At 43.3% G+C, this 27,882-nt stretch overlaps 2 protein-coding genes across 2 annotated transcripts in view; both read right to left on the reverse strand.

The window, feature by feature from the left end:
- The window catches only part of LOC306807059 (hydrocephalus-inducing protein homolog), an 80,538-nt gene extending 70,886 nt beyond the window's left edge, over positions 1–9,652 (reverse strand). The window contains exons 1-5 of the mRNA XM_079316312.1: positions 9,559–9,652; positions 6,522–6,641; positions 4,344–4,463; positions 1,854–1,988; positions 231–430 (exon numbers count right to left, since the gene is read on the reverse strand). Of these exons, the coding sequence (XP_079172438.1) occupies positions 231–430; positions 1,854–1,988; positions 4,344–4,463; positions 6,522–6,542 (476 nt within the window). The 5' untranslated portion in view covers positions 6,543–6,641; positions 9,559–9,652. The remainder of the gene's footprint in view (positions 1–230; positions 431–1,853; positions 1,989–4,343; positions 4,464–6,521; positions 6,642–9,558) is intronic.
- Positions 9,653–10,353: 701 nt separating this feature from the next.
- Positions 10,354–18,475, reverse strand: LOC306807060 (hypoxanthine-guanine phosphoribosyltransferase-like; the record flags this gene model as incomplete). Its single annotated transcript, XM_079316313.1, has 9 exons — positions 10,354–10,655; positions 11,584–11,660; positions 12,340–12,386; positions 13,375–13,457; positions 13,652–13,669; positions 14,214–14,276; positions 14,618–14,801; positions 15,246–15,352; positions 18,458–18,475. The coding sequence occupies 9 exons, from the start codon at positions 18,473–18,475 to the stop codon at positions 10,608–10,610; spliced, it is 645 nt and encodes a 214-aa protein (XP_079172439.1). The 3' UTR covers positions 10,354–10,607.
- Between the last annotated feature and the right edge of the window lie 9,407 nt (positions 18,476–27,882).

Here is a 27,882-nt window from a genome sequence, read left to right on the forward strand (position 1 = left end):
CAAGCCAGCTACCAACATGTTCCAGCTGCCTCCAGGAAATCTGGACAGAGAAAGCTCAAAGGCTGCATCCTGCATAAACCATGAGAAGCAACAGCAAAGCCCACATGTCCTGCCCATTTCCAGCCAGGGCTGCGGGGCAGCAGCTCCCATGCTCTGCTTCTTTTGTTGCTCTTTAGCAGCTCTGTTGTGACCCAAAGGAGTTTTGCACAAGGACAGATGAGCTGACTCACCTCTGGGTGCTCAGCTGGAAATGAGCTTCCCGGTTGCCGACATTGCGCAGCAGCGCAGTTTTCTGGGTGCTGTACTTGACCGGGCACTGTGAGAAGTCCAGCTGCTCAGGGAACTCCAGGATGGCTCGGGCTGCAATAGCCCGAATTGGCACAACCATCCTTTCCAGTCCAGCAATGCAGACAACCTGGTGGGAATAATCCTGCAGGAAAATAAAGTAGCTCAGAACAGGGTATGTAGTGCCATCCCCATGGCAGAAAAAACCCCATTTCCTATAGCCCTTCAAGGGCATCAATTTACCTATTCCACCCCAAAATGAACACTAAGTTCTACTAATATGTCACATTTTAAAGGCACCAGTGCACTTTTCAAAACCTGTCTCGGTGGCATTAAGTTCTTGTGTCACTTGGGTCATACAGAGAACTGCCCTAGGCTACCACAATTTTTACTCCAAATTTTAATGATGTTAAATGATTCCTAAGTCCCTTCTAAGGAACATGGAGCTAGGGAACACAGGACATTCCTCTTTAGGTTTCTATATTCCTGCTGTCTGAGAATAGGACAAAGTGTTAAACTGACTCAAAGCAGCAAAAGGAAGATGAGAAAACAGGTGCACCCAAGGAGCTCCTGCACCTCTGGGCTGGTGTAGAAACATCACTTGGCTTAGAACTTCACTGTACCATTGCCTCTCCAACCAAATCAGGAGAAGAACAGTGCTAAGAGACAGCAGGATGCTGATGAAAAGTGCCTGTCTTTGTTTCCCTCCTCCCTTCCATCCATGTCCTAAACCCTTCTGCATGAACAAGCCTCCAGATCACAGCACTGACCCTCCATGACAGCACTGAGATCAGACTTGCCAGGGTCTCAGCACTGGTATTCAAACCTCCACACAGAAGCTCGTTTCCCATGGAATGGCTGCCAGTGAACAGAGCAACTGCAGTGACAGGCACGAAGACAGGGCCACAGCAGTGTCACTGCCCCAGGCTCTGGGCTCACAGGTCTGCCTGCAGGTTGCACTGCCCTACACGAGCTCTTTGAAGCAGGTGTCCAAGTCCCCTGCAGCTCACCAGCCTCCTGCTGACTAAGGGCCCCTAGATCTCAGTGTGCCTGGGCCAGGCTGGGCTCATGGGCACAGCACAACCTCTGCCCTGGCCTTGCAGCTGTATCACGGTCGGTTGTGTTCTGGGACAGCACAGCTGCAAGGCTGGAGAACAGAGGGTGTGAAAAAGCACCATCTCTGCTCCAGCCCAGGGTGAGGCAGGGAAGCTGTTGCCAGTCAGAAGGAGGAAAGTTCTCTGACCTCTTTGTTCCTCTACTGTTTTCCATATAATTAAACCCTTTCCACTGTACCTAGAGATGGCTGAACATCTATCAACACCCCTCTGTCATTTTCGTACTGTTTCCTGTGCATCTTCCCTCGGGAATGCTCAGCAATGTGCAAGGAGGGCAGGCAGAGCCTGTCAGGCCTGGCTGCAGTGCCTGACAGCACGAGCCAAGGTGTGACTGGCTGCAGGCTGCCTGCCCACAGCCTGGAGCCAAGCTCACAGCGTGGAATGGGCCGTGCCCAGAGTGCTGGGAGAACAGTGGCTTTGGGGATAATTCTGTTGTGGCTCCTCCAGTCTCACCTTGTTCATGTCAGGGGTGAAGCGGATGCGCACAGGGGAGGAGGCGCCCGGTGGCACGACGCGGAACACATCATTGGGGCACAGCAGCTCGAAATAAGGTGATCTCTCCATGGAAATCTTCACCAGAAGAGGAAACTGCAGCAAAGACATGAAATAATGATTTTTCCACTTGTGGAAACAGGACAAGAGGAGACATGTCCATGCCCTGGTGACATCCTTCCTTGACCCCTTTCCAAAGCACTTTCAGCTGTGGAGGTACAGGCACATAATTTACAAGGGTGAACTTGAATCCCTTCTGTCTGGGTCCAGCATTTTGGCCAGGGGCAGTAGGGCAATGCCTGATGGAAGGAAGGGCCGAGCAGGTCAGCACCAGCAGGATGGAGACAGAGCACCTGAACCAAGCCATCTGCATATTAAACAAGACCAAACAACCTGCTGCCTTCTGCCTGTACACAGCCATGCAGTCGTGTTCTAGAAGGGGAAAGGTGCTACCTGAAAGCAAAACAGCACCTTATCCTGGGGGAAGGAAGAAATTCCCTTCTAACAGATCAGGTTTGGGTAGGGCAGTTCTGGGGATACAGTCATTTAGGCAGACCAGCAAGACAGGAGACCAAACATTGTGTCCTTACTGGGAATAAAAGCAAACTTGAAAAGCAAAAGAAGGAACGCAGCAAGACAATCCCTAAAACAAGGAGATGGCAAAAAGAATTCAAATGGGCAGTAAAGCAGAGAGGAAGAATCATAAAACAATGAGAGCAATCAGTTTGCCAAACTGACAAAAACACAGACAGGCTGTGCCTATCAACTATGGGCTTCAAAGGCATTTTCTGCCTGGAGAAACACTGACTCACAGTGTAGTTCCAGTATTAAAAGCCAATCTTGGCTCTCTGAGGGTTCTTGCTGCCTGTGCAGGCAAACTGTCCTGCTGGGTATTCCTGCCTGCAGCCAGCAGGACAGGTTCTACCCTCTGCGATACACAGATGCAGCAAATATGCATTTTCTAGCACACAGATATCAACCCCTCAGCACCAAAATGCCCCCAAAAAGTCTAAACTGGATGATTTTGACTCTCTCCTGTCTCTTCCCACCAGACCACTCTTGGCACAAGCCTCATTTGAGAAAATGTTTCCATTACTGAAATTCAAATGGTCTCAGTTTTTGAGTTTTCCTCTTTACAGTGGAACACAACTGCTGACATTTTTCAACTTTTCCCCTCTCAACTATCTTGAGAAACTGCACAACAATCACAATTTCTTTCAAGTGAAGGTGAGAACCTCCAGGAGCACATGGCTTGGGATGTGCTGTGGTTCTCCAAAAGGAAATCAGAGCTTTTTGAAAACCTGGGCAGAGCTGGATGAAGCTTGGCAAGAGCCTGAAGTGGCACCTAAACATCTTCCGCTGCTTCTGCTACATCAATCTGATCCAGAACTGTTTCAGAACACATTTCCCACAGTGCCAATGCCATTAATGATAAGTGATTGCAGCATCAAGAAGATTCAACCTCTGAGCTTTGACTGTGAGCTGCACAAAGGGAGCCAAACAGGCTGAGACAGACAGAGATTCCTACCAGGAACCAAGATTAGCCAAGGAGACACAGGATGTGGCATACACTCAAGGCAAAGTATGAGGGCAGGTAAGCATTGTACAGCCCTCAACATTCCTATCAATCCAGAACCTTCAAGAGAAGGACGCTCCTTTGGCACAGATATCATCGACTGTGGAGGTGCTGGAGCCTGCCTGAGAGGCAGCAATTTCCGCGTTCTGGAGAGAAAGGCCCTAAGTTGTGAGCGGGACATTAAGGGCATGGGGAAGAATGACTTCTCCCCACAGTCCTTTCCAGTTTTATGTTAACATACACCAGTTGTATTTCCCTTGCTGGCCCATTGGCCTGGCCACTCTTTTTCCCCTTGTATGTATATTCCCTCGAACCCATCCCTGCTTCCCCATTGGCCCCATTTTGCCAGTGTCCCGCCCCTTTCACCCTTTGCCCTGCCTTTGCACCGCCCCTGAGCCCTCAGCCCATTGGCCCTGCTGCTCTGCTCCGCCCCCTGCTCCCGTATTTACACCTGGACCTCGCACTGTCAAGTTTTGTCTTTGTCCCTGGGCCCTTTGCCTGTGCTGGAATAAACTGCCCTGCAGAACCCTACACAAAGACCCTTCCCATGTCTCCTTTGTGTGTTGCATGAGTTATCCAGCGTGTGTGATTCTTCCCCCATGAGTGAGCCTGTGCCACTGAAGCGACTCTATTCCACTACTGGACACGCTTTCAGAGGGTTGCAGCACCTCACCATTGCCTGCCACAACAACCAACCATCAAAGCATGCCAAAATTCCCAGCGCAGGAAGATTTCCACCATCTTGCAGCACAAAAGTGCTAAGACATTTTCTTCTGGATGTGCTGCTGCAGATAACTTGCTTTGCTGTACACCATGGGAATTACACCACTCTCCTGTTTCAGCACAGTGTTAAAGCTCCACATCCCAGCACTTACCTTGTCCTTATTTCTGAGATACAGTACCATTTCAGAGACTTCATGAGCGATGAAGTTCTGAAATACCATCTCTCGTGGGGAAACCTGAAACCAGCTCTGTTCCCTGGTAACTGATGACGACTGGAGAGGCAAGAGAGAGCAGGGAGAGGTTCAGCTGCTGGGAGGAAGGTTCATGAAGGAGAATCTTGAGCCCCAGTGAAGTACAGCCTCTGGATGAGCATGTCTGCCCAGGCCGCACTGGGGAAACAGTAACTCACCCACCTCTGCTCTGAGCTGATCATGAGCTGCTGGGCCACACAGAGCAGGCTCAAATCAAGCTGCTCTTTTGGTATATATTTCTCCAGGTTTCCTCTCCAGAATGCCAGGCAGCACTTACCTTAAGCACAGCTCTGTGCTCATGGGGTCACAGAGCTCTGGGGCATTCATGGAGTACTCATGGAGTAAGTAAAACCCACGAATTTACATCAGACTCCATGGGAAACATTTCTGCTCTTTGGGATGTCCTTTACTCCAAGACAGGGAAGCCAAGGCCCACACAACTGAAAATATCTTTCTTGATCCAGAACTTAGACATCAGTAAGAAGAGAACAGTACCAGAGGAGGTGTGAGAGATGAGGTGAAACTTTGCTGAAGTCAAAAGGTTATTGAGCTAAAGAACGAAAGCTGTTGGTTCTCTGTGTTGTTGTTTGGATTGTTTGGATTTGTTCAGGTTGGTTTGTTGGGTGTTGCTGTGAGCTGGGAGAGGGACAGGGTTGAAGAGCTGACCAAAAGGAAGTAAGATGAGAGGAGAGAGGACAGAAAATCTGGTGGCTGGGAGAGAAAGTGAGTTCAGCAGGAGCCATCCAAGAGCAAAGGGGACAGGGACTGCTCTGGGCAGGTATAAAGGGTTATAATAGGAAGATTGCCATTTTCTTGGAGGGTGGGTTTGTTTGTCTGGGGGGAGGGAGGAAGAGGGAGACACGCCCTGCTCGGCTGAATCCTTACTAATAAACAGTTTTCTTTTGTTTCTATAATTTTGTCCCCTTTAATTGTATTTAAGAGTTAGTGCATTTCTAACAACATTTCCAAGGGGTAAAGGCAAAAATAAGGTAAAACACAAGTTGGGAAAAAGACAAAGGAGGTGAATGCTGAATGAGAAATAAGGTTCAGTTCTTTTCTCAGCAACTTGGGTAAGAGTAGAGTTGTTATCTCATTTTCCCATGAGCTTTAAGTGGGTGCTTTCTTGTAATCTATTATTGCTATCTTATTTAATACCATTGTGGAGGCACATCTGGAATGACACAACGGCAGCAAATGCTTCTGGAGCAGACACACTGCTTTGAGAAAACTCTCCCCTGCTTTGTCTGTCTTCTCCAGCCGCAGCGCTGTCACTCCAGACACAAGCAGGTCTCCTGTGTGACTCCACAGGAGACACAATCTCCTTAAGGGAGTGGCTGCAACACGCTTGTCTCTTAGCTGTGCCCCTCTCTGAGGTGTTCCTAAGGCCCCTCTCCATGGCAATCCTTAACCAGTGTATTACATGTCTCTTGCTGCCAATTTCCTGCTCAACAGCCCACCTCGGTTATCTGTCTGTTTGGACAGTGTTTTATACTGAGCCAGTCCTGCAAGAAAAGCAGCTTTAAACACACCTCTAAGTAGGCACTGATCCAGATAAAGCACATCCATTCCCCTCTGCCCAGGGCAAGTCCCTTGTACAATCTGGCAGCCTGCAAAATCTAACACCCCATCAAGGTCTCTTCACATTGTTCTAATCCAAAGCATTAATGCAATTAATTTTGTTAAATCTGAAGGAATTACTGCAGGTCCTTGGCCTTCAAAGGCCAATGCTGCCACTGTAGAGGGAATTCTATGACCCCAAGCATTTGATGGTGACCACACCAAAGCAAGATTTGGCTATTTCAGCAGGAGAATGGCAAATGGCAATTTTGTGTCCCTATCTTTGTGTCCCCAGCCTCCCCCTTGTGTTAGCAATGGCTCCAGCAAACCCCAGCAGTTTCAGCAGAGGTTATTTGTGTTGGCTTAGTGCAGACCAGTACTTCAAGACCACTACTACCAGCAGTTTACAGTGATAACAGGGCCTGGACACTGAGGTACTTTGCTGGAGGCAAGCCTGTCAGAAGCACACTCTCTCTTCAAACTTAGTATCAAACAGAAAGGAAAAGAGCAGGACAAGTCTACCTTTTGACCATTGTTAGTCATGCCTTGCAATGAGTGAATTTTGGGCAGAAAACTCTCCCCAGTGCTGCCCTGCTTCTTCTTGTTGAAGAACTTCTCCTTTAGAAAGGTAGAGGGAAACAGCTGAAAGGCAAAAAAAAACAAAACAAAACAAAAACAAACAGCTAGAGCCTCAGAAATGCCCTTGTTCATAGAGCCTTTTCTTGATCACTTGCAACTGATCAATAATTGCTGATCTCATTGGCTAGGACAGTTCTGGAAGGCCTGGAAGTTACCTGCTGAAATACTTAGCATCAGTCAATGAATAATCCAGAGTGCAATGCACATACTCCAAGCACATGGCTCTGTCCCATTACCTTCTCCTGGATTTGATGGGACATGTTTGGGCATTTCTGCTCTTTGGGCATTTGTTTCCTCTTTAGTGTCCTTGCATTGAGGCAGTGACCTTTTCAGGAAGTGGGGAGCAGCTCTCAGAACTCCCCTAACTCCATCCCTGTACAACACTCAAAACTCACAGCGAGGATAGAGCATTGCTGGATGCGTCCAAGAGATCCAGGAAAGCAAAGTTGGACCAAGAGTGAGGTGCACAGAAATGTGTCCAAGTTGTAGCTTTCCTCTGTTAATTAGCATTTGTGTTCTCCTTCTTGGCTCACAGACCACTCCACAGGAGAAACCAAAGGGTTCTCCTTGACAGAGCCTCAGCAGTGGGGCATCTTCAGTCAAGTGAGCTCCAGACAGGCAGGGACCTTTGTGGCCCTGGCTCCACTGCTGCCTGCAGGGCTGCATCTGTGCCCCACACAGGAGATGAGAGAGAGCAGCTGCTTTGGAACCTCTTCTAGCTGGGACCAGCTGTGTCTCCCAGGGCTTTGGGCAGAGTTTGAGCTTCTCCCCCTCCCTCTAATGCCCAAGGGCAGAGTGGTCAGAGCAGCACAGGTGAGTGTCCAGCCTGACAGAAGGAATTATTGTGGGAAAGGGAAAGGGAAAGAAGCACATGCTCAGGGCTTCAGCTTTACATTGGCTGAACTTGGCCCCGGTGGCACAGCCAGGCAAGATGCTGCACTGTCCCTGCAGCAACACACAGTGTCCCTGCTGCACCAGGACAGCCCCCACCCACAGGAGCACGGCACAAAGGGGTGGGGAGGGGCTCTGCAGCTTCACAGTGCTGCTGGACCATAGGCAGGGCAGGGAGAGGAGGGACACGAGGGGAGTTTCCAGCCTCGACACAGCCCCAGTGGTACTTACAGTCACAGACTTCAGTGTTTCCCTGGACAAAAGACGAGGTGTCAATGCATTTTTAAGGAATGTCTTTTTCGGGGATGCCGAAGCCATTTTGGATGGAGGATGTCATTGATGAGCGACAATTCCTCAACAAAACTGGAAGGAGCAACAGTAGAACTCTGAAAATCCAGAACTCAATTCATGGCAGACTCCAGGGATATACTGGTGCTAAACATTTTATATTATTTGAAAGTAGCTAAGTGCTTGTTTGACGTAAGTAGTTAGTATTGTTAGGCCTCTAGTTGGACTTTATTTGAACTATATGGCTATATTGTGCAATTTAAAGATGGATCATACTGAAACCTGGAGCTAAAAATCTGAACATTAATAATAGTTAGAACAGACAAAGCTGTAGCTTGAATATTAGTTAAAAATAGCTAGAGTGGATCGGCTCTTCTTTAGGCTAAACAACCTCTGCTCTCTCAGCTGCTCCTCACAGGACTTGTGAGAGACTGGAATGTTATGGGTAATGACTTAAATATTGTTATAAAAGACTTTTTTTGCTTTATGTGACAAAACTGTATAAAGAATCTGTGACCACCAAAGCCCACCCCTTTCGGAAAATGCCTCCTGACTGGAACTTTGGACTGTGAGTTAGGCCGCCTAAGGGAACTTGAGACAAGATAACAGTGACACTATTGTCCTATTATCTCAGGTCTGGGGAGAAGTAAACAAGGCTGAGGAAGAAAAATGTATCCAAAACAAAGCCAAAACCAGCAGCTGTCCTGAAAATCAGCTCTGTCAGGGTTCAGAGTGGGGAAATCATAGCCACAGACTCATCTGCTGAGGCCAGGTTTGCACAGGAACCTCTTATCGATAGAGGGAGAAGGAGGAAATTTCAGGTGTGTGGTGTAACCTCTGGTAAGAGGCAGTGGACACCCATCCTTCCTCACACAAACTGGCTTGGCTCTAAAACTCCCCACCCCCAGAAGGCCACATCCAGGGGACATTCCCGTGAGGGGCAGCTGAGTGGGTGTCATAACCCATCAAAGTGCCCCCAGACACATGCCTGAGGCCTTGCACCAGATGACTGCATGGAATGCAAAGGAGCACAACAGATCTGAAAATCCAGAACGCAATTCATGGCAGACTCGAGATATACTGGTGCTAAAGACTTTATATTATTTGAAAGTAGCAAGAGACAGTCAAACTTGCCTCCTCCAGGGAGGTACCTAGGCAGTCCCACCTTGCTCAAGCTTGTGTTAATCCATTGGAGTCTTATGTTTTGTGAGACCTCACCACAGAAACAACCAGAAGATCTAATCGCATGCCAGTGGGAGCCATGGAAGAGATTTTCTACTTAATCTGTCTCCATCACTCTCTTTCTCCCTCCCTTCCCAATCCCTCCTCCATTCCCACCCCACACTTTTTCTGTTTCTTTATCTCTCTCTCTCTTCCTCCCATTTACTGTTACATAAAATCCAGACTATTCACTTTGGCATATGGTCTTGTTTACACTAACTTTAATAACCAGATCGTAACAGCCCACTGAAACTTGAACAGAACTCATCCACCTTTAAGCAGTTTAAGTAAACACTTTAGGGAAAAATGTATAGACTAGTATATTTAGTAAATGTTGCATTTCTTTAGTGAAAAAAAGCCCAATCAGTAGACCATATATTACTCATCCACTCAGCTGTACATGTCACTGAACTGCTGCACCCGAAGACTGGCATTATCACATCCTGTATTTCCCTTTGGCATTCTCTTTCAGAGCACAGATGTGACAAAACCAAAAAGTACAACTTTAGTCAATCTTTACCTTCAAATGAAATTCACGACTCGCTCGCAGAGACCAATGCTCTGAGAACAAATCATTGGCGATTGACGCGGTGTAGCCGCTCGCACACGCTGGGGCTGCGAACAGCGCCGATGCGGGCGGCGCTCGTGGAAACCAGGCAACCGCGGCACCCGACAGGCGGGCCCGGGCCGGCTGTGACGCTGGGCGGGCCTCGGTCCCTCCTTCGGTCCCGCCTCGTTCCCCCCTCAGTCCCTCTTCCGTTCTGCCTCGGCCCCTATTTGGTCTCGCCTCAGTCTCCCCTCGGTCCCGCTTCGTTCCCCCCATCGATTTCACCTCAGCCTCCCCTCATTCCCCCCATCGATCTCACCTCAGCCCACCCTCACTCTCCCTCGGTCTCGCCCTGTTCCCCCCTTCGGTCCTGCCTCCTTCCCCTCTCGGTCCCACCTCATTCTCCCCTGCAGGTCCCGTCTCATTCGCCCTTCGGTTCCGCTTCGTTCCCCTCTCGTTCTCCGCTTGGTCTCCCCTCGATCCCGCCTCATCCCCCCCTTTCGGTTCTGCCTCGATCCCACCTCAGCTTCCCCCTCAGTCTCCCTTCGGTCCCGCCTCGGTCTCGGCTCAGTCCCCCCTCGATCCCGCCCTGTCCCCCTCTTCGGTCCCCACTCGATCCCACCTCAGCCCCCTCTCGATCCCTCCTCAGCCCCCTCTTAGTCCCCCTTTGCTCCCGCCTCGGTCCCCCTGCTATCCCGCTGGATCCCCGCCCGTTCCAGCCTTGGTGCCCCCATCCCCGGGCGGAGCGGGATCAATCGGCTCCGGGCCCGGCGGCAGCGCTCGCTGTGGCCAGAGCCTCGCACCCAGCTCCGGCAGCTCTGCCGAACGGGCAAAGCCCGGGTGTCCGCAGCGTGTGTTCAGCGCAGCGTACGAATGCACTCAGCGAGCTGCAGGTCCTGGGCACTAACATGTAGCTTCTCGTTCTTCTTAGGGACACACAAGTTGCAGAAGTAATTTCCTGGTGTAATGGTTTATCACCTAATCAGCAGCCATGAATTAGGGCTCCTGAAGACTTGACATTATCACATCTGGTATTTCTCTTTGGCATTCTCTTTCAGAATACAGATGTGCTAAAAGAAAACAAACAAACAAACAAACAAAAAAGTACAATATTTATCAACCTCTGTCTTCGTATGAAATGCAAGACTGATTTTTAGTTGTATTCCCAGCATTGTTATTAAAACACACTAAAACCATAATTGTTGCAAGTTTCCTACTTGCATTGAACTCGACATTTTAATATTATTTCCAAGTTTATCTGTAATATAAAGATTTATATATTCTAAAGACCTTAGGTTTGTTAAATTGCTGCATACTCCATGCTGCTGAGGAATAGCACAGATTGATTGTGTCTTCAGCAGAACTGGTTTGTCTTAGTAAAAATACTTTGAAGTGAAAAACTTTGAAATCAACCAGAATTAAGAAAGCACTTTTGAAAACAAAGGGGGGTGGGAAGATCAACCTTATTAGTTTATGATGTTTCCAAATCTACTACTCTGTGCAGCCTAAGGAAGCTGTAATGGAATAAGGGAAGAGAGATCTCACAGACATGTTATCCCTAAGTGTGTGGAAAACCTTCACACGGAGTCCCTGCACGGCTGCTTTAAGACTTGGTGACAGGAGAGCAACATAGGATTGAACAAAGGCAGACAAATATCCAATTAAAGTCAAATTACAAGTTTTTTTCTTTTCAGATGACTGCAGATTGTATGCTGCTCACCATCCTGGGGATTCAGAATGTCCTCCAGTACTGCTGAGCCATGAGACTTGTGGAGTAGAATTATAAAAAGGTGAAGCACAAACATTTTTTAAGCACCTACATTGCATTACCAACTTGACACTTTAAAAAAGGCTTTTCTCTTTTAATGGAAGCTTCTAGCTGGAATTGAAGGGTTTTTAATTGTTGAGAAGCTTTGAGTAGAAGCAAATATTCTTGCTGGGTACCTGTGGTAGGTAGGTACCTGACACCTGGCAGTGGAGGAAGGTGCATGTACTTACATTTAGATCTCTGAAGTATTCATTATAGTCCAGAGCATATCCAGCCACAAATTTATCTGGAATTTCAAAGCCTGTGTCTGTAAGAAAATACAGTTCTTCTTATACTTCAGTGGTGTAAGTAGCTTTTAAGTGCATAGTTTGTATTCAACACATACTCGAGCTAAGAGTAATAGGCATCATCTCTTTCAGGGTGCTGCTTCCTTAGAACTCTGAGCTGTAAATTGATGACAGAGGTTAGAATCTAAACCATTCCCATCAGTCAGTAATATAATTAAGGTGTTAAGAGAATGATTTTTATTAACAAAATAATTGTCTAAAACCTATTTATGAGTGGTCCTGGGGGAGGAGACAAGGAGTGAGATTTTACTTGAATGAAAGTAGATGAACTGTGATTCAGTAGGACTTTTCAGTTTGGAAACAAGGCAAGTTTAATAATGTCAAACATCAAAACAAATGTACTCTAGGGTCAGAGTAAAGCAAAAAAAAAAAGTTAAGGTTTGATTATCTAAATAGTTAAATTTGTATATCAAGTAACTAAACCTGTACTCAGGCCAACCAGGGAAAAAAAGATAGTCAAGAGGTCTCAGGATAGCATGGCTAGTCACTAGTTCACAAAATTTTATGAAGTTTCTCCCTCTTTCTCTTGGTCTTCTTGAAACTTATGTGCCAGTCATCAGATGTGCTGCCTGAAGTGAAATTGCAAGACTGTGTTTTGGAAAATACAGAAAAAAGCCACTAGAAGAACACAATACTTACAGTCTGGTCTGTAACCTGGACTCTGACGTGTCCTTTTAACGAGCAGGCTGTAAGGCAGAGCAGAGAAGGTTGGTTTTTAAAATATGGCTTACTCTAAGCTGTAGTCTTCCCATAAACTTCTAAAATCATGCACTTAAAACAGTGGGATTATTGCAGAGAAAGAAGTGTTCAGCCTTGTAGTGGAGGGGAAAACAAAGGCTCTGATCTAGGTTCATTCTTTATGTCCAGGTGGCTCTACTTTGTATTCATTTCCCTCCAGTCCTGTGTCTCAGGTGATTGTCCTTCCATGTAGCAGTGCCTCAGGACACTAGAATAGCACAGAGGTGGAAGCATGTCCAAGTGGCTGGTAATGATTTTAGTGGGGAAGGAGGCAGGGAGAAAAGGACAATTTCTTCTGCAAAATTCTACTCTTGGTTTGCCTGTGCACTTCAGAAAAAACTGAGAACCTACTGGACATTCACTAGAAGTACCATCTGAAGAAGTACTGAGGAAGTACTGTCTGGTGCATAAAGCTGCTGTTTCTATAAAACATTGTGATTACTTGACACACACAGGGATATCCCACAAAATTTCCTTTTAGAGATCTACTAAAAGCAGATCTAGAATGCTACTTGAAGTCATCTCCCAAGTGCTGAGAGACTCTTAGATTCTGGATACTTTTATGGTTGAGAATATTAAGAAATATTCTGAGTGTTGTCATTCTAGTATTGAGGCAACTGAGATGGTGTTAGAAAACCTATGGAAAGAGATGAATTTCTTTGAAACATAAAGTAAGAAATAGAGAATCCATCAGACTTTGTCCACTACACAGAAGGAGCCATAAAACCTGCTTTTTTTTATTGATTTGAGCAGTGAGGATGGTAGTGCATGGGTAAATTTCCCAGTTTAAGAAAAAATCTTTAAGCAGCTGGATAAAGATTACTTCCTGCATTTGCTTCCTCCCCTCAAACTTCAAGCCAAACAAGCACCTGTCAGCATACATTGACTATTCACCCAAGGATTTGAATATGTTAGCTAATGGTTACATCCTTGTACCTTACAACTTTTACCATCCTTGGTTTCTTGTCTTCTATTTTTGAAAGGAGTGCTTTCATTGTTCTACCAGTCTCAATAATGTCCTGAAAGAGATTAAAAAAAAATTATCTGTCAAGTTTGAAAGGAAAACCAAACTGTCAGTGGATTAAATTAGAGCATACCAACCTGGCAGCCCAGTAACAAAATTAATTACAATTTTATATGTAAGATGTATTAATTTGAAAATAAGGGAGAAAAAAATCTGTGTCATTCCACCCCTCCTTCAGTCATTACTTACCTCTACTACTAACACATTCTGGAAGAGATTACATAGGGAAAGAAGGGAGAGAAAACAAAAGAAAACACTTAAATGGCATTTTTCAGCAAATTATAAAGCCAACAAAAGCACACTAAAACCCTTTGTTACAAGGAAATTGCATTGATTTTCAAAGGAGATTGTCACTTGAACTACTGACTTTGGTGCTTTCTGAAGAATCTTTCTGTAAGTATTTATGAAAGCTCAAAATATGGCGATAAAGACACTTATGTCAGGTCTATATATCGCTCTATGTATAGCACTAGTATTCTAGAGCCAAATGAATGAATCATTTTAGTGTGGTTCGTTTCTGGAGGTTCTGGGATAAAATAAAGAGTAAGATCTTTGGGAGCACTCATTACTGATCACTTCAAGTTTCCACTGAGATCAGTGGGAATTGTTCACTGTTTCAAAGCCCAGCAACTGTTTAAATGAGTGTTAAGTAGCTGGAAGTATGCAGTATCAAAATCCTAATAAAGATGTATTTCCTGAAAAATACACAAGAAATTGTTTCCCTTTAAAAGCTGAAGATGCTGATTCATACCTTCCCATTTAATGTAGACAGTTCCTCTCCAACAAAATTAATATTTTCTGCGGGTGAATCATTCTAGAAGGAGAAAGAAGAGATGGAAGTCACATTAAGCATGCCCAAAAGTGTTATCCTCTATTTGTTGGAAAGGTATGCTGCTTTTGCTTTTTGCAAGAGGAGGGAGTTTGGGATCTCCCCCTGGCTTTGTCATGTTGAATGTTCTGCTATATGTTTATGCCAGTGGATGTATAATTTCCACCTTTTGGGGCAGATCAGGAAATCAGTTTCTTTTTAGTATGTAATTTGAACAGAATGTTCACATAAACTCAATTTTTGTGGGGTTCTCATGCAAACTACCAGTATTTAGAATGCCAGTCTATGGAGAGAGTCCATTTTTCAAAGAAAAGGGAGTTGCTTACACAGTAGCTCTTTATTCTGACAAAATCCACGGTAACAGGCACAGATTTATCACCATTTTGATTTAGTGCTTTTATATGGTCCAGCAAATCAGCAAAGAATTTATAACCTCCTTTGAGGACACACAGGGCAACAATGTGATGACTTCCCATGTCTTGCATGATATCTCTAGCCAAACGTTCTGTCCTGTGAGCGAAAAAAAAAAAAAAAAAAAAAAAGGAAATTCTGAAAAACGTTCTGTATATCATAGTTGTTTATCCATATATTAATCAATGTTCAAGTAAAAATTCTGATCTTGCTGTTAGGTTTTTATAAGTAGTTAGTTCCTATGACCACAGCAAGTCATAGGAAAGTTAGTTATGTATTTGCACAGGACAAGCTGATTTAATCCATAAACCTAAATATTGCAGGAGAGGTAGGTGTAAAGATATTGGAGGGAACATGGAAGCTTAACTGGGCTTGTAGAGGAATCTCTCCATAACCCTCTTGTACTAGACTTTAGGACAGAAGTGTAGGGCTGCAGGGTTTCCATGTTTCTCATGGGCTGCATAGGGCAGGACCTCGGTCTTTCCGTTTGGAGAGGCAAAAATTGGCATCACTGTCCCTATTCTTTTGTGTTTACTCTCATACCTGTCCAGGATGAGTCCATGAGGAATGAAGACTCTTTCTAAATCTTCTTCATAATGCTTAGGGATGCAAAACAGATTTTTGTTGTAGCCACTTTCCTCATCTCTTATCTGCAAGGGAAAGGCAAGTAGATGTAAAACTAGCAACAAAGCCATACAAGAAAAAGCTTGATGTCTCTGATAGTGTGAAGAAAAAATTCCTCCCCCCAATAATGTGTCAAAATAAAAATATTTCTGAGAGATTTTGATCTTCCTGCTAGAACAATTCACAATCTGGTAACTCAGGAACTGGTGCCTTGAGTTGTGAATGGAGTTGTGAATGGATAACAAGTACTTTGCCTCAGTCATTATGAGATAAATTCTTGGCCATCATCAACTCATTGAAAAAGCCACCCAAAACAATAACAACTTCTGGTTCCATTTGCCCTTCTGCAGAGCTCACTAGCTTGCTCATGTAGTAGACAAGAGAAAATTGGAATGGAAAGGAAGAGATTTGGACTGCAGGTCAGCATGTGACTTTGGGGTGCTACTCTACCTTGACCATCATTTTCCACTGTGTAAAAAGAAAAACTCTGCCTTCTAAGCATGAATTCACAGTGAACTTTTAACATTCCAGCCATTATCTGTCCCAGAGGACTGGGGAAATGGCTCACCCCAAAGGAGAAGCTTTGGGATGGCAGTGGGAAGAGGGGAAGCTGCAGAGGGTGCCCATAGGTGGGGAAGCAGTTGTGCTGTTTGCCCTTGGAGCAGAGTGTTAGAGTGTTCCTCATGGTAGCTGGGGACTGGCCATGGCTACATCCCACACATCTGGACCTTAATCCTTTTGCCACCAGGATTTAGGATTAAAATTCTTTATTCAACATGCTGGTTTTAGGCTGTTGCACCCAGAGGTGTCTGCATGTCTAGAAGCTCCATAATCTCCATTAGGGTTTCTCTTCTGGCCCCAAGCAGCTCCGTATCTCTGAATTCTATCTCCCTTCCATACCTTGATGGATGCTTTGTTCATTTATAAAGTGGTGGTACAAAACCGTGCAAAGAAAAATATAAGGAAGTAGAATTGCGAATAAGATAAATATATAAGTTTTAAAATTAAATTAAGAAACCCCCACTCAAATTCGTGAGATTTTTTCCTGCCCTTCTGTTGTTCAAAATACAGAACTAACTGAAAGAAAAATTCAGAGCTGGCTCAAAGCTTCACTAGTGAAAAATAGTTTATCTACATACCAGTTACATTCCACAGAACCCAGTAAAGCATCTTGCTAAAAGCAGAGAGCTGTGGATTTGGCAGTAATAGTATAAAGTATTGCTAACAAGAAGTTAACACCTGCAAACTCCTTAGACAGATGAATTGTTTTTAATTCTCCTTTTCTTTGGCATAGGAGACATGAGCACTTAGAAAGAAAAGAAAAATGGACTGTAAGAAACAGGAGTAGATTATTACTTGCAAAACTCATGGTAGCCAAAAATGAAATAACCAGTTACTGCCATTTATTATAAATTGGCCACAAAAAGCTTCCTAGATTTAAAGATAAAACTAGAGACAAGGGTTAAAGGAAATTTCAGAGAACAGATTACAGTAGCAGGAGGCAATGGATATAGAAGCTCCTCCTGGCTGGGCTAAGCATATTCTGCAAGTACTCAAAATTGATCAGCCGTATTGGTCCAAGAACATGCAGAGTGACCTCACAGCTGAGCCTGGGGTAGGTGGCAGCAGTGCTGTTCTGCCTGGTTTGGTTACTATTTTCTTCATGGCTGAAGTCAGTGAAGTGAAAGCTTAAGTGCAGGATTGGTTTTAGATCAGGTTTGTTCATGCCTTGTGGATGGTGGAGAGACACTGGCAGTGACAGTGGGATCGGCTGTGGGTCGGATTGTGCCAAAGCACTGAGAGCAGCTTCAGTGAGTGCAGAGCTGCTCATGGCTTGATGGGTGATTGACCCAGCTGGGCAGCCCGAAACTGGCCCATTTCTTCCTCTTGAGGCTGCTAGTAGTGAATACACAGGCAGGTATGAGATTCTGATTAATTAGAAGCTTTGGTCAGACAATGGTTATGTGAGACTACCAGAACACATAAACATCATTATCGTTTGAAATATCGAAAAAAGCACCTTTAAGAATAGTCACTGACACCAGTATAAAAAGTGCTGTTTGTTTTGTTGTTGGGTTTGGGTTTGTTTTGTCTCCAAGATTCCCATGTCTATTGCATTCTAGATAACTGCAGCTTAAATGCAGTGATAATGCTCCTGCAATTTTAGCAGCTTCTTTTATCTAATCATGATACTGACTGCAGTATTTAATGGATTTTAGCATTTAGCTATGTTTTTGCACTTATCAATGCATGGCATTTCTGCACACAAATTAAAGGCCAGCCTTCTTACCAAAGCTGAGCTTCCTGCTGCCCTTGATGAGTGACACCACATCTGCTTCAGTTTAAGTGAGGGATGAGCTTCGTAATGGTAGAATAAAGGTAATCTTCAGGCATACAAGTGTCAATAGTTTTTACTGCTTAGAGCTACTCCAGCAGTGCAGCTTTGTAGCTGTTACTTGGTTTAACAACTCTGCTCATTGGGAGTCTTGGGTACAAACAGTATCTGCTACAAAAATATCCTCTGTGTGAAGCCTTTTTTAAAAAGCCTAATGAGAGGTTAAAAGCCAGAACTTTAAGGATTGCATCAATTTGAGCACCACATGAACACAGCAACCTGCCTTACAGGCTCATTAAAGCCTTTGCATTGTGGTATATGCTGAATAATACAGTGACAGCCCATAATAATTAAGAAATCTACTAAACTGTCACACAAAATCTTTAAAATTTTAAATCATGAGTTTACAACTTGATGAATTAGTTGTTTAATTTAGTTTCACTCTCATCTGTTGTTCAATTACTGATGTAGGTTTCTAAGTGGAAAAAGCAGCAAAATGAACTACAGCAATTTTGTAGAGTAGAGAAATTCGTAACTATTATTTCATCAGCACAGAATGAAAGAATATGAACATAGGTAAGTTGAAGTCAAATAATGTCATGCGTTTGTAGAAAAGAGTCTGTCAAGATGCCTCTGCTCTGAAAGCCATCTTTCCTTCTAATAAATATAAGAACCGAAGCCTTTCACTAGTCAGTATTTCTAATGTTCTGCTATTTTTGCTAAAGCTGACCTTCCCCCTGTAGCCAAAGCTCCCTTCAGGCAAATAAACAAACACAAGAACTGTATGCTTTCTTACCTGCAGTCCATGAGCCATAGTCCCTCTTTGAACTATATACTTTTGCAGAATGAGTTGGTGTTACTGCTGCAGTTTAGCTTGCTCTGTTTTAATCTTCTCGTTAGATCATGACTTGCTTCTAAGAGGTCAAAATTGCCATCTTTCCTGCAGGAAGCATTCCTTCCTTCTACTGATGCAATGACATCACAATCCCAGGTTTTTACCTAATCAGATTAACCAGAAATAAAAATGGGCTTGAGCCCTGTTGTAACCAATGAGAGTAAAAATGTGGGGAACAAGGGAGATACAGAAGGGAAGCTCATGAGTCAAATTAATGGGAAGGACTAGGTAGAATAGTGGGGATTTTAACTGAAAACACACACTAGATATCTGGTTGTAGCAGGTGGTAAATCAATGGTGTATGTGTAAAAGAAAAGTTTGTATATAATTTTCTTACACAGTGTTCGTTTACACAATTCATTGTTGTGACAAAATCCATGTCTTTCTAAAATTCATGTTATAATTTGCTGTCAGAAAATATCAGTCAGAGATAAAGCAGAATAAAGAAAGCATATTTTTAAAAGGGTCTTGAAGGAGAGATCTGCCCAGTTGTTGAGACATGGTGAGCCCTGTTTGTCATTCTTCCAGGTCATCCTTTCATAAAATGAGAGGGTGATAGTTCTAGTAATATGCTTCCCATCATTTAAAATCAAATCATGATGACATTCCTTGTAATCTGATTAGTCTACCAAACTGCACTATTATCTGGGATTAATAGGAAAGTCTGAAATTTCTAAAAATTAATCCTACTTGCAAAATGAGCCAAAAGCAGTTTGCATGCAACATATTACAGGATGTTCTTACTAGATGGGATACATTTTACTAATTCAACCAGTTTAGTGTTCTCTTGGTGAGGAGCACAGTAGCTAATGAAAGATTTTTCTTGTTTCTTTGTAATCCCACAGTTGCTCTTCAAATTGTGGCTGGTGATACTTGGGATAATGTAGAAAATCTGTTCCAACGGATTCACAAGTATATCCACAACCTTAAGTGATAGATTTAATAATGCTTCTGTTTGGGAACTGTTAGTGCCTTGAGGCTGCCTGACCCCTGTTTTATGGAGTTAGCAGGCCTGTCCTTCTATGAATCCCCTACTGTATTTCCTGTACGCCCAGGAGCTCCATGTCCTGAGAAAAGCCTTGCTTTTTAAATTCCTAGTGGAAGGTGGCCATTTCTAGCTGACACATTTATTGGTTAATTCTCATGCAGTTTTCTGCATTTAAACAGAATTCAGCCTAGTTTTGCTAAAATCAACAGCATGAATGCAACTACTTGTTTGAAGCCTCTTTCTAATCAAGGCACTAATTATTGACACTACTCTCAGTTTGCCATTTCCAGCAGTTCAACTGAGCACAGTGTCTGAAATTATAGTGAAGAAATAAATACTGTATACATATCTGATATGATCTATGGCTCACTGTTTAAGTGTGCCCTATTTCAAAATGTCCTGTTCTTCTCTGTATTATGGAGTTTTTTGTGTGTGTATAGGGAAATCTTGACTTCACATTGACTCCTTGGCAGCCTGCTCTCTGAACAGGCCACTTGAAAATATTCTCACATGTAATATATTTGCTTTGGTTCTGTATATTAGAAGGCCACCTTTGCTGTATAAATTTTAAAACCCCCAGAAGTTTTTCTTGAGGCAAGTTTGATTCCATATTACTCACATTTCTATAAACTGTACATTGGAGCTTGCAAATCTTTGTGTCTCCTTTAGGCACTGTACGCCTAGATCTGACCTGAACTGGGCCCAGTTCTAAAGTCCTGTTTAATTCTGTTTCAGAAGAGAGTTGTAGAAAATCCCTTTTGTGTTTTGGCTGCATGGAGAATATTAACTCAGTGACAAATGAGCAGTAACTTTATTGATTAGATCCATGTTTACTCTTTCATTTAATTTTAAGCTGGTTCAAGAAGTCTCTGCCTACTCTATTTAAAAACTACTTCCCAGATCGTATTTGTTCAAATTAATTTAGGCTTCCCAGTAAATTCCACAGGACCATGATAGTAACCACACACCATAATCACCTGGCATGTACTGGAAACAGCAATAAATGTGTAATAGTATCAATTAGTGATTTGCATTATGAAAGTTACAGGTACAGTGAATGTTTTTATTGTTACATTCTGAAAAAATAAAAAGTGCAGGTAATATTTTCATGCTAAAACAGCTGTTTGTCGTTGCTGAATAATGAAAATAGAATGTAGCCAGCTGGCATCCTTGGATGGCTTCTCTGCTGTAAATTATGTGATCATACTCCCATAGGAAAGAACAAAAAAGTTTAGGTGTATATATATTTGTTCCATATGGGAACCCCATGTGCATCTTTTTAAAATTAAGTGTTCTGAGGACACTAAATTGTTTTTCAACCTCTTGCCCTGCTCTAGATAATAAGATGCTGAAAGAGCCAATAAGTGTAGCCCACACAAGCAGACTGGAAATTAATTAGATCAGCACTGATAGCTTGGTAAACAGCAGCCAGTCAATACAGAACAACACTGCTCTTGGCCTTGCATCTATTCCCAGAACTATTGAATCAGTAACTACTTTTCTCAGGACATGATTTTGCTGTTTTCATACCTGAGTTTGTTAAACAGGTTTGCATTCTATTAAAGTTTGGAGTGACCGGCTTTCGACTGCTGCGATCATTTTAAAGGTCTTCCAAAAACATAGTATAAAGACTAATAAAGTCCTGAGAGGCATTTCGTGTTAGTTCTTTTGGTTCAGGAGGCAGGCATGAGCAGCTGGATGTGCTGCACGGCTGTGCTCCCTTTGCCGCGCTCTGCAGAGCCGGCTCGGGCTGCGCCACGAGAGGGCAGCGCCGGCCAAGGGGAGCGTTGGGATCAGGCTGGGAATTAGGAAAGGTTCTGCTTCCCAGAGGGTGCTGGCACTGCCCAGGCTCCCCAGGAATGGTCCCGGCCCCGAAGTTGCCAGAGCTCCAGGAGCGTTTGGAAGCGCTGCCAGGGATGCACAGAGGGATTGCTGGGGGTTCTGCAGGGGCTGGACTGGATGATCGCACAGAGAAGGATGGAGAGGTGTTGTAATCCGATACCAGAGGTATAAGGAATTTCTTACCTGTCCCTCCTGTCCCTATCCTATTGGCAGACAGCCAGAAATCCCCTCCCTGACCCTTTCCTAGAAAAAGCCAAGACCTGAGATGCACTTCCTCTTTTGCCCTGCTACCACCATGTAATAAAGGAAAGGCAAAGAGCCACTCTTTTGATCCTCGTGCTTGTCTCATATGCTAGACCTAGCTGCTTCTTATTGATACAATAGGAAGAAGTTACAGTTTGTAGCAGAGAGGGACTGTTGGCAAGGAAGGACGTGCAGTGACGGGGCATTAGCTCAGTTGGAGCATGATGTTAATAACGCCAGGGCTGTGAGTTCAGACCCTGTATGGGCCATTCACTTCAGAGCTGAACTTGCTGATCCTTGTTGGGTCCCTTCTAACTCAGAATATTCTGCGATCCTGTGAGATGGGGGAATGGATTTCTACTGACAGAGTGTAGGTTTAGATGAGAGATTGGGAAGAAATTCTTGACAACGAAGGTTGATGAGACCCTGGCATAGGGTGCCCAGAGCACCTGTGGATGCCCCTGGATCCCTGGCAGTGCCCAAGGCCAGGCTGGACACTGGGGCTGGAGCAGCCTGGGACAGTGGAAGGTGTCCCTGACCATGGCATGGATGGACTTTAAGGCCCCTTCCAACCTATACCATTCTATGATTCTGTGAGTCTGTTATCCCTGTGGGTCCCTTCCAGCTCTGAACATTCTGTGGTTCTGTGAAATATCTACACCACTTCCAGACATGTGTAATTGTGGGTTACAGGAAAACTGCTCTGATCTGCACCACTGAAAACCTGACCCATGAGCTTCAAGTTCCAAGTGGCTGCTAAAACCTTGAATTAAAACTTAGCATTTGTATTCAGTGGCTGATGGGTTATTAGGCAAACTGATCAATACATTTTGCAATGGCTTGACCTAAGTAATTCCATGCCCACCCTAAATCTGCTTTTCTTTTTTTTCGGCACTTTGAATTCTTAGGTAAGACCAGCTGCTTAACTGGTTTGCAAAAAATCTGTTTGGAAAAGCCATATTGCACATTCCGTGGTAAACAGTGTTTGTTTACAATTAAAGACTAAAAGCAGTTACACAAATTTCAGTCTCCTTATATACTCCCTGACTGTGTAGCTTTTTATGTAGAGAATTTCATTAATATGAACCTTCATACTTTTCTAATCAATTTTCTGTCTGTCTTGAGATTCTATTATTTTACTGAAATAGAAAAGTGATATAAATCTCATTCAGTATTGAATATTTCTAAACGTTGTGTATGAAAATATTTTGGTTTTACAACTCATCTGATAACCCCAACAAATCATCAATAACCCTAGATTGCTGGATGTCAGAACTGGAGAAGATTACCTAGGTTTTAAATTCCAATAATTCTTGGAAATATCCTGACACCAGTTCATTAGTAGATGAAAGATAAATTCTGCAAGCTCAGAAGTTCTGATAACCAACATAGAGGAAAAGTGCAATATTTATTAGCAAAGCCTCTGAGTGTTAACAAAGCATGAGTGTTTGAAGGAAACCTTTATATATCTCTTGTTGCATTTGGTTTGTAGACAGGAAAAATGTTTCAGTCTCCTGGACTGTCTATGTTAGAGAGTCATTTTGAGGGAGGATCTGATTAGGACTGGGGCAACAGAGCAGAGACAAGGAATCAGGACTTCTGGATTTAATTCCCAGCTCAGACACACAGTTTATTTACTGTATGCCCGTAGCCAATTTATTTTCCTGAAGGCTCCTGTTGTATCTCTGACCTCCCTCTGTGCTGGCTTTCCCCCTCTGCCCCTTGTAATCAGCTGACCTCAGTGTTTGAGCCTTCTCTTCCCTGGTCTGCACGGGTCCTTTTCAGTTTTGGGGATGTGCCTTCCAAGAAGCTCCACTGATGTCATCACTGGTGGTCAGATGCACGATTTGATAAAAGACTGTGACCTTTTTCCTTGCATGTGAAGCTCCATCTGTTGCAGTTTCACGTGTCTGTGAGCAAACAGGAGCTGCTCCATGCCTGACATGTTGTGCAGTGTATCTGATCCCATTCCCCCACCCCCAACAGCTGGATGGGTTGTTTCACCTCGGGAGCAATGGGTGGTCTGGGAAGCAGCCTGCTCTGCTCTTGGGGAGCTGGACTCATCTCCTCTACAGAGATGTTTAATAAAATATTTGTTAAACAATGGCTTTATCTGAGTGTGTGATCACAGCTGTTTTATTTTAGCAATGTAAGAGCAATAACAATTAAATCCATATTTCTCCTTGGATATTTATTTTCCTGAATTCATTCTCAGAGCGGTGTGAATTGCTGAGTTAAAATAGAACTGCTTGCAGTGGATTTCAGATTGCTTGTATTACCTTAGTATGATTCTTTTATTATATGAGATGTTAAACCAGTATAAAAATACATACCACAGAGGGTCCACATTTTGAAATATCCTAAAACTCCTTTTCATAATCACTATTTTCATTATTAACATCATTCTGTCCTGCAAAGCCATGTTTGACTCTTAGGAGAGCTAAGTGCCATCTTCCCAAAACAGCATGTAAGAGAACTATTTTAGTAAGATAAAAGAAAAAGAAAAATCCCTTTTACAATACTATGCAACTACTGCTTTCAAGTGAAGATAGCTCATCTCTAAATCTCAGTTTTATAAACCCATCTGTTTCAGTGTTACCAATGCCTGCTGTTGAGATTGTGAGAAACAATACTCAATTTTAGAATTTCAAAGGTTTATGAAACCTTCACAAAGATACAAGAAAAAACTGACTAAGGAGAAAGAGCAGCACTGTGAGCACAGGCTCAGCTGCTGTGTGCTCCTACAAAATGGCTGTTCCACCTTTTGTTCCCTGGGGATGCATCAGCCAGCCCTGCCTGCCTCCTCCCAACGTCAGCTCTTGTCTGACTCTGCCAGTCAACTCTTCTTTGCTGTCCATTGATGGAGATCCTCTTGCACCTGGATGGGAGGTGAGGTGCTGTCATGCTGTGCCACCTTAGCGTCAAGCCTTCCCCATTCCCTGCCCCGTGCAGGGGGCACATGTGCACACCCTCCCTCACAAGTCTGGCACACCCAAGGCTGTCTGGTGCCAACAGTACCAAGGGGAGAAGGGGACTGTGAGGAGCACAGAGGATGTCTGAACAGGGCCACCATATCGTAACCATTCATCAATAGAGCTTCTCTTAACACATGCACAATTTTCATCCCTTAATTGCAAGAGCCAATCCATCACATAATATCTATTACAAGATGTTCAGTATTGAAGAGGGCACTTTTGTAGGAATTGGCTTAGAAAGATTTTACTGCTGCTACTTATGTTTCTTAGAGGCTCTGGCTGTGGAACCCACCTCCAGTGCCATTGGCTGTGCAGGCTTACCCACAATGTGAAAAGCAAATTCAGTACAGTTTCCTAAGACAGGAGGGAACAAAGAGAAAGTTTCTGTTACTGATTCTTGAGTTTTCAGTTCCTTTGTCAGACACAAAAGATCTACTTTCAACATAGATAATTTTTATCCTCATCAGAGATAACAGAAAGTTCTTCCTTAACTGAAATGATTATGCCCTCAAATGCACATTTCTGTTGGAGTCCTCTGCAGCAAAATGTCCAGAAATTCAGAGCAGTTCACCACATTTTTCTCCTGCATATATACCCAATTCAGGTAATTGCTTTTCTTCAGTCTTACAGAACCTATATCTCAGACTGGCAGATTTTATATCTTCCTAATATATATATTTCCTAACTTAAAACTTATCATGGCTGCTTCGTGGCAGTTGACAGCTGTCACTGAAACAGGACTGGAAAGATTATGGAGTCTTCTTATGTTTGTCCTTGGATTACTCTCAGGTAAATCCTTCAGTGTAAATAAATAATATAGGTTTCTCATTAAGCCTCCTTAGGCAAATTTTTAAAAATAAGTAATTCTGAAAAAGAATAAGTTCTCAGCACTGATATTTCTGAAACTGACTTACTTTACCTTTCAAAAATATTTTGTTAGTGTTTAGAAAAGGTGCAAACCCCAGTCATCACTGTAACAAGTGTCTTTGTCTCTGCTTTCCTTCTGAAGCAATCATTTTAATCTGGTGTAGGGGCAAGTGTTGTTTATGTAAAATATATAAGGGATACAATTTAAATTTCCTGTCACACACAGTCAGGTGGGAAATACAGATTTATCCTATCCAGAACCATACATTTAACATGCGACTGCATATGGAATATTTGCTAGAAGCCATCTCATTGATATCAGTTGTTTTTTACAGGGATTTAACCAAATTAGAGCACACCTCTCAGCATTTCTGAATTCATTAGCCTTCCACTGACATCCAGTTCCTATTCTCCAGTCAGTATCCCCCACGTTTTCAGGCCTAAGTATTGGAATTACTTGTATATCATCTTTACTCTGACCACAGTTTGAAAAATGAGTACATAGTTTTGTGATTACACAGAGAGAGTAGGTTATAGAAAAGATTTTTAATGAAACACATTGTTTCATGGTTCCCTTATGTCATATAATGGTCTTGATCTGTGTGAAAAGTAATAAAGCCTGAATCTGAATGGTTGAAAATGGATGCAATTCTACTGTAGTTAATCTACATGTACTTTAGGATGATATTCACCTATAGTTAAACTTATGCAATAGTCTGTTTAAAGAGTCAAATTAATGTTATCTAAATTTTAACCCTCAAATGGTACTAATATTTAAAATCTAATACTTAAGGCTTGTGCTTGTTTATGCCAAATTGTTTTGCTTGAAAGAGATTTATAAAATCCACGTTTTAAATTTATAAACAGTCTTGTTTAATCTAAAAATGTTTATCCCGTTTTCCAGTCTGAAATACTGCCGTACTTGTGCCGCTCTTGTGTGCCCCAAACTTAGCAAAATTAATTCCCTATTCACTCTCATGATGACAGCGAGTGTGTTAATCAATGAGAACAGGTTAGGTTTGTTTGCAGCTCTCCTTGAGGCACCTTGGCTCAGAGCAGAGACCTTGTATGTCACCAAAAGGATCTCCCAGGCCTGTTAATCAGAACCACGTAAGTTGTCACGGCACAGTGGACACAGCGACTGGCTTTCGCTCTGTTCAGCTCTTCACAAGAGTAGGTCACAATGAAGCTAAAACCCATGGTTGAATATTAATGAAGGCAATTCATTCTTCACCCCTTATCTAGTCTTTTCCACATTTCATTTGAGCATATGCCAAAACTGACATAAAACTAATAACTCAGAGGGAGCCCCCTTACATAACACCGCGCGGTGCCCTCATGTGACATGGCAATTTACTTGTCTTTGTGCATTGCTGCTGCTGTAAACGTGCATTTCAGAAAGGGCCATGCAGCACTGACTGGAAAAATCTCACTTTGTAGAAGATGTGATGCAGCAGTAATGAGGAGAAACCAGGATGGAAGGTGGTGGGTTCAGATACTGGCTAGAGATCACTCAGTTTTGTCCACAAACCTAAAAATGCAGCACTGTGTGGTAAAGCTGAAAAACCTTTAATATCTTGGCTTTTAAGAAAAGAAGAAACTTTAAGTCATGGAAGGCAGCTGTGATAATTTTGATCATTTTTAGGCATGTTAAATTTTCATTCTTTTAATTATCTTTGTAAACATCTTCCAATGTAAAACATCATCCACCATGACTGGCTTTTCAAAAATGCCTTTTAATCAGTGGGGGTTCAATTTGGGAAAGCACAGAACTCTGCATTAGGCACTATTCCTCTTGAAGGCAGATGAAACTTCAGGCCTGTGCTAAGGTTTCAGTGCAGCTTCACTCTTGGTGCTAAAGAAGCTGGAATGATTGAAGCACAGAGTAATCTGGAACTGAAAACCCCTCATATGCAGCCTTGCTGCCTCTCATCTCCTAATGGGATGCGTGTGAGAGTGGCATGAGGGAGACCTGTCCAGATGTCATAGCCAGAAACTGGGACATTGAGAACTTCCCTTTTCCAGTTCAAAAAAATTCCCCAGACATACTGTCAGTAAAAGGCTGTAACAGCAAAGTTTTTGTATGGATAATATGGTGCATACCATGAGTCTGCTCAGGAAAAACAAGACAAACTCTTAAAAGAAAACTAAGTTTTGGACATCTGGGGGATATAATAGTCCTGTCACAACTGTGTCAATGGGCTCAAGCAAAGGCTTTTGACTTAAAACACACAATATATTGTTAGGTTTAAGTGTATTAAAAGAAAAAGAAAACAAAAAACAAAAAAAAACATCATCTCAAGCTGGTTTTTTTTTTTTTTTTAATCTGGAAGCTAGAAAAGGTTGAGGAATAGGCTGCCAGGCAACAGCAGGGGACAACTACTGCCCAAAGGAGCCAAGCAGGGTAACAC

The sequence above is a fragment of the Erithacus rubecula genome (genome assembly GCF_903797595.1).
Source record: "Erithacus rubecula genome assembly, chromosome: 12".
Classification (NCBI taxonomy): Eukaryota; Metazoa; Chordata; class Aves; order Passeriformes; family Muscicapidae; genus Erithacus; species Erithacus rubecula.